This window comes from Monomorium pharaonis, chromosome 5 (genome assembly GCF_013373865.1).
Source record: "Monomorium pharaonis isolate MP-MQ-018 chromosome 5, ASM1337386v2, whole genome shotgun sequence".
Lineage (NCBI taxonomy): Eukaryota > Metazoa > Arthropoda > Insecta > Hymenoptera > Formicidae > Monomorium > Monomorium pharaonis.
In genome coordinates, this window is record NC_050471.1 from 26,748,058 (window position 1) to 26,759,624 (window position 11,567).

Consider the following 11,567-nt stretch of genomic DNA (forward strand, 5'->3'; position numbering starts at 1 on the left):
TTGTATAATATAATTAAATAAATATGAAACAAAATATAGTAGCCGCTCGTGGGCGAGTCAAACGGAACGATCGATAAGTAAAATAAAACAAGACACGCGGAGAGAAATGACGGAACAAAACGTAACGTAATGAGGCTTACAGTAAGTTTCTTACCTATGCAGCCGGGTAACTTGGTAGCGGTCTCGTTCCATTTGCCGTTTCTACACTCGAGCGTCCTCTTCCTCTCCCTGATGTCCGGGAACACGCTGCCCGACTTGCATAGGAATGTCCGCGAAGTCAATGTACCGTTCGACACGTAACTTCCGTTCGGCGCCGAGACCTCCGGACAGCCGAGCACTGCACAAATGCAGCGAGGTTCATTTCCACTTTGCGCCTTCCTTAAGTTAACACCTTGCTCCAATTTAAAGTTGCGAGATACAATATCGCGCGCGTCTCGCCCTTTAGAATTCCCATTATTTCCCCGAGACTCCCCGCACGCAATTCCCGAGCGCTTTTCTAACGGCAAACACTGCCGAGTTATTAAAAGTTTTTAATCGCTAAAATAGTTAGGAAGAAAGTAGCTAATGGCATTTCGCGGAACTTTGGAATTGGCGAAAACTTGAAAAACGCGTTTAAAATTAAACCTTATATCTCGTTGACGTTATCTACGATTTTCCCCAAAATCGCCGCACCGGGAACGAGAGACGAAGATTAGCTTATTAATAATGCTCGGGAATAACGTCAGGGTGCGAACAGATTAATAAATTCTGCTGTCCAAATATTTCTTAAAGGTCAAACCTTTTATAATCTGTTATATCGTGTGCAAGAGAGCACTCATTAAAACGTAATATTGCTTTCTCAGATATTTACGACGTCGCGAAAAATTATATCTTTAAAACAAACGCAGTTTGTTTTAAACTTCTGAACTTTTTGGATAAATAATCGCTGGCACTCTATTAATTAGTGAGAATGCTAATTTTACGCGAATAACGAGTCGACTTCGAATTTCGCATAAACCAAAGTACATGTAGAGGAGAGAAGGCGATTATAATAAAATAGATGTGAGGTTATGAAATTCATATTATGATTCGTATATTTTGCATTGAATTTTGGGGATAATTTAAATTGTTTCTTTACATACTCTTTAGACGTTATAACATGGTCATGAATGTTTATTGCGTTTTCATAAAAGCTGCATTTCTGTACTGCGGATAGTCGAAAGTTTTTAAACGTGTATTCTTTATGTCATTTTGAAAAATTTATTGGATATTAATTTTTTAACTTTAGTGCAACTTGAATATAGCTTTCAAATGACGTAATTGAATTTAATGTTTGACGTAATGCGTACGTGCATTTGTGTGTAAAGCCTGCGTTCAGGGCTATGGAAAATGTTGCGCTTCTGAATCCCATAATCTTTTTAAATGTAATTTGATTATATTTTTATTTTACTTATTAGCTAATTATTAGCTAATAGTTTTAAAAATATTTTAAGTATCAAAAATATAGATATAAAATCGTTGGCTATATTAGCTGTTAACATATTGTTTTTTATAATACTTTTATGATATTTCTACAACGCGCAAAGTCGCAAGAGCCAACGATTTTATATCTACCTACATTTCTGATACTTTTCTGTGATACTATGTACAAGATACGGGCACTTTTCTGATACTAACGTGCAAAATTTACCAAAGAGCGTTAATTTGTTATCTTTTAAAAATAAAATAATTTTGAGAATACTCATATCCCCTACAGGTTCCAGTAAATTGTTAATTATGTTATATATATATATCCGATATATATATTTGTTATATATTATAATTCTCTTCTCTTCTCTCCTCTACGTATCCTTGCTGAGAGTAAATTTCCGAGTTGACCGTAGCAACGCGCGCCGTGCCCGCGACACTTCTCTCCGTGCGATATGCTTTTTTGATCTCTTTACCTTGGTAATGCAGCAAGAAGCCCCGGGCGTTGTAAAACCTCCTCGTAGCGACGAAGTCGAGGGTCAGCACGTTCGTGTCGGAGATGATCCGCGCGCCCGCGGCGGTGCCGCAGAACTCGAAGAGAGTGCTGCCGCTCTCCCGCACTCTCACGATGTCCATGCAGTCGCCGTTCGCGTCTGGACCTGCCGAGCAATTCGTTCGCGGTTTCTGCCTGCGCGGAGTTCGTTTTGTTTGCTTGCGGAACGCGCGTGTAAAGTCAAATATCCGGGATGTTTGTTTTTTCGACGACGATCGACGCCGAAAATCCCTCAACCCGATCGATGTCATATGTAGCGCATGTGGCGCTCTCGGGATGATCGCCAATGTTTGCGTTAGCAAACTGTATAGTTACTCGCGTCACTGAATCGTTATTCATTTCCGCGGCCTGGTAAGAGCCAAAGTGGATCGTCGAAACACCCGCGGTTTGAATAGAGGCCGTAAATTCCGAAATGAAAATACACGCTGCGGTGTCTAATGGCGCCGAGCAACGTTATGTCTGTTTTGAGTTCTCGAGAACCTCTGTCTTTATTTAAAGTGTCTCAACCGCACACACGAGTTATCTTCATTGCGGTGAGAGAAAGTACTGACGTGCCAGATTCGATTACCGTTAAATGAGGCTAAATCTGCTTTTGATCTCGACGCGAGTGATTCAATTTTTATTTTACTTGTCGCGCTCCGGCGAGGGGAAGGTCGAGAGGCTAAAATGTGAGATCTTACCGCGGATATTCAAGTCGTGAAAGGTCAGAGCTATCCTCTGACCCGGAAACGTCCTGAAGGTCCACCCGCACGTTTCCCCGACGTAATACAGTGGATAACCCGGGGTGTTGATGTAACCACCTTCTCCGCCAATCACCTTCACCTCCTGATTGCAGTATCGTTTAACCGCAGCTTCTGCAATCAGTAACATATTAATCCTCCATGCGGTGTGGCGATATACAGCGTAACCTTGTTTCACGAAACTGCGTTCTAGCGTCTTAGAAAGGACATCTTGAAAATGGAGATTTATATACCTGTCGCAAAATGAAATGATTTTTTTATATAATACAGATTTGGCATATAATTAAGTATCATAAATTTAATTGTAATTTTAAATACGTGTCTAACATTGTAATTAAGATAATGTATGTATTTATTTATTATATAGTATTAATTGAAGAGTTTTCTGCAAAAATCAAACAAGTCCATTTTTTTTTTAATTTAAATTTGACGTCAAATCATTTTCTATCGGTAGCGACAATCACATTGTGGACAATTTTGTTCAAACAAGTACCAGACGTTTTTTAACTTCTTTTAAAATGTAAATTTTCAAAATAGTAATCAGAGTATTATTTATATCTGTCGTGTTTGGGGACCAAAATTATCATATTTATAAAGAGAAATGTAGAGAAGAAGGATGTTCAAATTTTTAAAAGTCTGGATCTTATTTGTTATTTTTGCTGAAATAGAATTATCCACGATGTGATTGTCCATCGTATTGATAGAAAATAATAATACATGTAAAATATTAGATAAATAAGCAAATATAAAAATTTCTTCGAAAACCTGATAAGTTAAAAAATTTTTTAAATTATTTCTTTGCCTTTTAAATGGGTCTTCAAAATCTGCAAAAGCAGATTTAGCTTCGTTTGTAGTAATTGAATTTGACATCAGTTCTTTTGCAATAAAGATAATTTGAGGTTTAAATAAAAAAAGAGGTTCAACTTAAGTAAAGTTTCAAAATATTAATTAAAATCTACATTGTTTTTATACTTATTATATATGCGGAGAGAAATGATTGTATTGCATTTGAAGATGAGAAGTTTTGTTTCCTGAAAATTTAACTTTGTGGACTTGCTTGGTTTTTGTACTACATGTCCTTTGCATTTATGTACAATTTTACTATATATGTATATAGCTGAAATTACGTATGTTTAGATGTTCTCTGAATAAATTTCGATCTACCACGTGCGTTTGCATAAATCGCGCCACCCTCCAGATGTTCTTTCTAATTAAATCTTAGTAACAAATCATTACTGACACAAACACAATTCTATCGTCGTGAAAAGAATTATTGTCGAGCTAGGGGATGGCGAGAGGGACTGGGCCGCGTTTCTACTGGGCACAAGGCTACCATTAACATCTGCATCCCGTTGCGGTCTATTTGTCGCCGTGCGATACGCGCGGCGCGACACGATTGCAAGGATCCCTTTATGGCCGCGTATCGCGGGCCAGGAGGCGAGGGTGTCCTTGCCCCAGTTTCGAGGATAGGGGGTGCCATTTCTGGGTGGGGGCTCAGATACCGCTGGCGGCGGTAATAAGGGCGACGGAGGGGAAATTTGGTCCTCCATCTTCCGCCCTCCTTCCCCTTCGTCCCGTCGCGACGTGCCTGTGTGCACCGTTTCCAATATTCCGCCAAGTGTGACGGCCTAGGAACGTTTTGTCCTGCTAAACAGCGAACGGTTTTCATTCGATCTATCGACCCGAACGCCTGTTTAATGAAACTCTTTGCATTCAGACGAGACGTCGAATGTCTCGAGTTATTTCTGATGCCGACACTTCGTTGAGAGATAATTAAAGAGATAATAAAAAATTAGAAAGCTCAAGCTATAAAAGTGCACTTTTTGGTTTAAAGCTTGTATATAAAAATATAATTTTAATACACATTGCCTAGTAGATAACAATTTTATTATTATATTAATTCTTAATAACTAAATAAAATAAATAATAAAATAAATCAATCTCTATTTTTTATGTAAATTAATATACTTTGTCTTTCCAAGAACGATGTGGAGTTTGGCTAATAAAATAAGTGAAATATGAACCAAAATTCTGATAAAAATGTTTTCATATAAAAACATATGAATATGTGTTTTTAAATAGATATTCCCTGAACTATAAATATATACCCTTTTCTTTAAAGGAACAATTCGATAATTATCTTTTTAATTTTTCTCTTTTCAGTTTGAGTAATATTTTTTTATATCAAACAGAAATTTTACTAAAAAAGAGAAATTAGTATAAACATATATAGACACTTTTCGTATATAATCATATATATTCGTATATATTTTTACATAAAAACTCTTTCACTAAAGTGTAAATACTTTCTGAATTCTCGTATAAATATATATTCATAAAAATTTATTACGCTAAGGAAGCATTATTTATCTCGACAGAATTGACGGAGGGGACAATATGAAATCTATCAATCTGACGAATGGCAACATCTAAGCATACAAACACAGGATGTTATTCCTGTTACGCGATGAGCTATAACTCGTAACATCCCTCGTGTGCCTATAAACGTAATTTCTCGTTTCCTACGACGACATAAGTTTCCATTCATTTCGACAAATGGAGCCGTGTCGCACAATGAACGATCGAATCCGGGAAACGTCACGAACCTTCCCCTTCCTATCGAAGGAGGTACGTGCGGATTCCATGGAACGGCGGGATTACATGCCCTTACCGCGATGCGGCATTGTGCGCGCGCGATCAGCTACAACAGCGTTTCTTGTCACCTCGCGGAGAATTTCCGCGCATATGCCGGCGATCCCACGGTCACTAAGGATCGTTGCATCATCGACAGCTGGCACGCAACGAGATAGAAATCTGAGGCCGATTCCCGAGGACGTGTGTGGCACGTGACGTGCATTTCACCGCCCCCGCCGTCACCCCGCGTGCGACCTGTTCTCGCCCCCGGGGCGCTCGCTCGCTTTATCGAGCTCGTCGATCATCGATTGCGCACGCCCGAATATCGATCGCACAGCACGGAGGGAAATATAGTCCCGGGCTTTTCGCTCGATAAATAAAGCCAGGTTCGTAATATCTTGTAAATATCTAGCGCGAGTCGGGGATGAGCTGTCGGTTTTACACGAAAGTGTCGAGGACGCCGTTGTTACTGTCGGAATCGATAACAAATAAGGGGAGCTCGGAACTGGAAATTTGAAGAAGAATTAAGGGAAAAAGATGCGAAACGGTTTAGAGAAAATTCGAGACCATTAGAAGAAAATTGGAAACATTCGTTGAGAAACGCTGATAGAAATATAATTGATTACCTGTTAATATTTCAGTTTATACATTATATCGCATATTTCTGTATGTATATTAATGGACTTTTTGATATAAATGGAGTGCCTTTAGACATTTTAATTCTCTTTCCCGAAGCTTGAGGCAATAATTAATCAGGTTTTAATATCGTAAAGTATTTAACATTGAATACTCACCTGGTATGCAAGCGTATTTTAATAGAATTCCACCTGGACTCCAAGAGTGCGCTCCTGGATGCTCGATGGTCACGTTGTAGCGACAGTGTTTTTGTCCAGAGCACCTGAATCATATCGTTATGCACATTAAGGATGTAAACGCCACATCTTAAATTATCAAAAATATTATTAAGCATTATTAGATTGTTGTATTATTAAGTTTGAGCGCTGTGTAAAGTTCGAGTAGTTATATTATTGCTTTAAAAGTTATTTAATTTTTTGTTCTGGATTTTTACGCTAGATTGCGTTTTGTAGTAATCATTTGCAAATTTAGTGAGAAGGTACCATTACATTCACATATTAATTTAAAAAATCAGTTTTTTAATATACACTAATTAAGCTGTAATAAACACAAAAATTTATTTAGATATACTTACTCGTTTAAAAGCTATTTACATAAAATATTTACGTAAAATAACAAATCTGATCATTTATGCTGCATAAGTTAACTTTCTTATTATTTTCTTTTTTGTTTTTAAACTGATTTCAAGATCACAATTCACAATAAAAAATTTTTGTCATTGAATAAAAGAATACATTTAAGAAACCTGCAATTCTTGAACTCCGATAATATTTAATTTGTATTGTTGAACTAAAGCGTCATTAAATGAATAATAAAGTAGATTGACGAGAAACGATAAAATAATTAAACGGGAATTAATTCTTTTGAAATTAATTCTAAAAATTCTCTCATTATTTTATCCGTCGTAAAATATTAAATTGCATTGCGTATTCACATATACAGATATTCTTTTTATCTTCGCATGAACAAAATTGCAATTTATGCGAGGTTTCGCTTTCGGATACTATCGATTGTCCGACGGCCGCGCCAATTAAATAAGCGACGTCGGTCATTAGGGGCTGTGAACGACTCTGACAAAAGCAGCCCCGGGGCTTCTTCTACAGGGAGGAATTTAGGGGTGGGACCGGGATTGTTGCTGCGCGATCTTTGTTGCTCATGCTTGAAAGCGGGAGTGAATAATGGACGAGGGTGGATTTTCACCCCTTTCAACAGGGCCTCGCCCCCGCTGCGTCAACCTCTTCGCGTCGATTTTATCGGTCCCCGGACGGAAATAAAAGGGAAATAACATTTCACCCACGCTCGCCCTTGCGAGAAATTTCTCTTTCTCTCTTTGAATTTTTTAGACCCGCGAATTCTCAAATTGAAACTCGCGGTTCTGTGCCTGATTGTATCTTTTAGGTGACAGTAAGGTGTTTTTTTTTTGTTTGGCGATAAAATTTGTAAAGTTTATGGAAAGCCTCTGGAAAATTGCAACTCCACGGGAAAAGTAGTCGCTTTAAATGAAAAAGAAAAACGTGAAATAAGCAGTGATCAATTTTGCTCTGAAAATAATTATAAAAGAAGTGAATACGAATGTATAAGATTATTATAGTTTTAATTACGAGGAAGATGCGCTATTCGTATTAACGTAATTACATTATTTCTTCAACGTTATTATTAAGTTATAATTTTATCACTCGTTACCCTTTCCGTTTTTAATTCAATAACAATTCAGACGTCTTTGTATGTTCTATCCTTTTGCGCGCGAGAGACAAAGAAGTAGAGAAAAATAAAATCCTGAAACTTTTCTTTTTTTTTTTAAATATAAATGAGACGTTCCACTTTTCCGCGAGGAGCTCGGTGCAATTTCAGCGATGCAAAATTCGCATCTCTCGCATCCCTTATTTGCGGAATTCCCGGAGCGTGATGCTGTGTAAACGCAGGGGGAAACCATTTAGTGGAGATCGTTTCTCCTTCGGTGATCATTTGACGCACTCGTTTCGAGGGAAAAAGAGAGAGTGAGAGAGAGAGAGAGAGAGAGAGAGAGAGTGGGCGGGCAATTATTGCTTTAGGAATGCTTTTACCCTTGCACATCAAACGTCGAGATTTCACTCTCGACCCTCGGCTGATCTCGAGTGGCTCGAGCGGCGAATAAAAACGGCGGATGTATCGGCAGCGGTGGGGTCGATCGAGTGGCTTAACTGCTTTTCGCGATAATGACTTTTCGGAGATTATATTTCTAAAACATTGGAGCCTCGATATTATTTGACAGTTGTGTTTCTCTCTCGTATTTGATTAATTATTTTACAGTTATTATAGTTAATTAATTATTTTAATTATTTTATTTTAGCGAATTAATTTTATTGTCATTAATTATTTTAATTTAGTCGTTATTATTAATTAATAATTTTAATTATTTGAATTACCTCAACTATATTTATGTCGATTTCCTATATATGTGTGAAAATATTTAATTTAGTAACAATTAATATAAAACATTCCGTATATTTTTTTCTAAAATTTTATCAAAATTACATTATTTAAATATTTATTCTACTCCATATAAGTAATATTCTATTTATATAAGAAATATTACTTTTAGAAGAAATCTTCAGCTAGCAAGGAGAATTCAGCCGTGTGGTTTCTGACTTATTCTGTTGAATCCTATTAATTACAGTTAGTTACGGCTTTGGTAAGAGTCTATTACAATGTAGGTTGTCGATAGTAAACACTTGGAATAAGAGTTGTTCTCCAGAGTTGCGGTCTATCTCCAATTTCGACCGTAACCGAACACTGTCTTGTGTAATCAAATACTTGTGTCAGGAACAGAAGTCGTTCGATATCGTCAGCGAGGACCATAAAAATTCTATCCACCCGACGAATTGTCAATAAAATTATTTTTAAGTCTACACCGTGACTGCAATTGGAAACTCCGTGATGCAATTCTGACATAGATCGTTTTTCAAAGATCCAAGAAAACTAATTCACGCAAATATAATTTTCTCATGAGATTAAATTAAAGAGTTTACATCTTTTAAGATGAATTGTCTAATAATTGGGAGAAAAAAAAGTATTACCGTTTAGATCACCGGTGCATCGAACGTATTAATTTATCGTTGTATTTGAGTGAGCAAAATGAAGTCTACCTTCTATTCAAGGATGACCGAATATCGACGATGTCTGCCTCCACGTCCTCGTCATCGAAAATGTAGTTTCCTTTAAGCTCTTTCATGTTCGCCCATCGTCGCGTGCTACCTTTGTTCTTCCACATTTTGAGCTCCTCCAAGCTTTTCGACTCTTTCCGACAGAGCTCCGTGTGATTCGCGTGGTATTCCGCTTCCAGAATAAAGATAAACGCTCTCAACGACCTGCGGACCCCAATAATCAACCAGTGTAACTTTGTATGTAAACAAATGAGTAATTGAAGGGAATTTATTTAACACGAATGAATGTAATTTTGATCGTTGTATTGATTATTAGTCTCAGAATTATCGGTTGACTAATAATGCGCAGGCGAGAATATTTTATATAATATATTATTAAAATGAGAAATCGAAACGAAGAAATTCGAAATTTAAATAACCTGATGTGATTCCTCGAGTTGGCTCAGTTTCCAGAATTTTTGCGCTTTATAAATCAAATTTATTCATAAGTTTTTAATAATAAGTAAATTTAATTAACGAGAAGTAGTGCAACTGCGATTTCAAATATTTTTAACTGTCGCTTTAAACATTCTCGGTATCTAATAACATATGTAACATGTGTGGAATATTTGATAATATATTACTAAAATAAAAAGTCAAATTTTTGAAATGTAAGTTAAATAACCTGCTTTAGTTTCTCAATTGGGTTAATTTCGAGTATTTTGGTAGCGGGAATATTATAAGCAAATATGTCTAACTATACATTTTATTTGTTAATAAATTTATCGTGCATCTATGTAAATATAAGTATAAATTAATATTGTCTATTTTCAAACGGCGAGGGAAAAAATAATTCTATTTATCCATCGCTTAATATATGTTTTGCATATAGTTTTTACTGCCCGGAAAAATTTACAAATATAAATAAGCATGAAATTAATATTTATTTTTAAGAAATATTACAAATTTCTATTCGCTAATAATTTATATTTAATCTCCTTACGACCTATAGAAGGTGTCTTTGTAACGGGCTAGAAATACAAATACTTTCTTAGAAGCTTTTCTCGTGGCGCGTGATAAAACTTGCTGACGAACCTGCACGTCAGTCTGAGCAGACTGTGGGAACATCTCTCCTCTTGGATCACCTCCATGTAGCCTCCGTGCAGTTTCACAGCTTTCAGAATCCTGCCAAAAGGCGCCTGTGTAGTGGCAATGATCCTGGGCGAGAGACTGGCCGCGATCGTCATAAGCAGCAACATCAGGAGACTCGTCAGGGTCGTCGCTGCCGGCCGCGCCATGATGGTTGATCATTACAGTGACCTGGAATGTCTCCTCGCGAGCCTCTCGTCTCCGAAAAGAGCCTAAAATTAGTCGAGTACTTCCGCGCGTTCTGATAAGCGAAATCTATCTCGTTCTCTCTCTCTCTCTTCAGAAGGTAGCACTTTTCTTTCGCCACTTTAGGTTCTTCCACGGCCACTTGAATCGCAGCTCTGCCACCCGATCGAGGTCGACGACCTCTTGCCCCCTTCCGAGAATTACCCTAATTCAGGCCCTCGAACAGCCGCAAGTAAGGGGAAATTACGAATGCTTTTTATGCACCTACGATTATTTTCGCGAATGCTCATACCTGAAAATAAAATACTTTTTATAGTACTGTCGATGCCCTAAAGTTAAACTTTCTTGTAAACAAGGGATAATTGCGCTTTGCGAAGTTAATTGACATTCACTTCTTTAATTAGGAGCGAAAATAATTTAATTGCGACTTTGTATTTTTGGAATAGTCCGAGTGTGAAAATTCATCTAAATGCGAAATGGTCCCGATTGTTCGAAAGATAAAATACGTACGGAAAGGGGGGGGAAAGTGTCATCGGCATTATTAGAGCTAGATCACTTTGCGAGACTTCCCGTTGAACGCGTTGAATCTTTAAGATAGAACGAGGTCAAGAACTGAAGGTGGACGAATAGAAGACGGTGAAATGAGGGAACACAAACTAAGAATCGCGCGAAAAATTGCGACGGTGAAAAATAAAAGGAATAAAAAAGGAACTTCTCTGGAACCGTGCCATAAGCGCGAGAAAAATGTCGAGTGTGCTTTGCTACGAGTAATAACTTTTATCATACTGTACACGAATTATATTTATATCGCGTAGCAGTGTCGAATACAGAGAATTTTTAAATACTGGCCACGGCTGTTATTCTATGTTTGTTCTGTCAACTCTCGTCAGTTTCATATAATTCTTTGAATTTTATAATATATGTCATTTTATAAATATCAACAATTTTATTAGAATTACATTAAAATATTAATGATCAAAATTAAATAAAACATTATTAATAACAATACTAATAACAAGCTTTTGAATGAAGTCTTTGTAATATAGAAACAAATATAAAGATATTTCCTAAAAGAAAGTTTTAATTAAAAAATGATTAATT

At 36.9% G+C, this 11,567-nt stretch overlaps 1 protein-coding gene across 1 annotated transcript in view; it reads right to left on the bottom strand.

Moving 5' to 3' along the window:
• LOC105833945 overlaps positions 1 to 10,741 on the bottom strand; it is a 49,885-nt gene extending 39,144 nt beyond the window's left edge. The window contains exons 1-6 of the mRNA XM_028192450.2: positions 10,227 to 10,741; positions 9,135 to 9,356; positions 6,168 to 6,271; positions 2,680 to 2,853; positions 1,923 to 2,105; positions 155 to 337 (exon numbers count right to left, since the gene is read on the bottom strand). Coding sequence (XP_028048251.1) covers positions 155 to 337; positions 1,923 to 2,105; positions 2,680 to 2,853; positions 6,168 to 6,271; positions 9,135 to 9,356; positions 10,227 to 10,429 — 1,069 coding nt within the window. The 5' untranslated portion in view covers positions 10,430 to 10,741. The remainder of the gene's footprint in view (positions 1 to 154; positions 338 to 1,922; positions 2,106 to 2,679; positions 2,854 to 6,167; positions 6,272 to 9,134; positions 9,357 to 10,226) is intronic.
• Between the last annotated feature and the right edge of the window lie 826 nt (positions 10,742 to 11,567).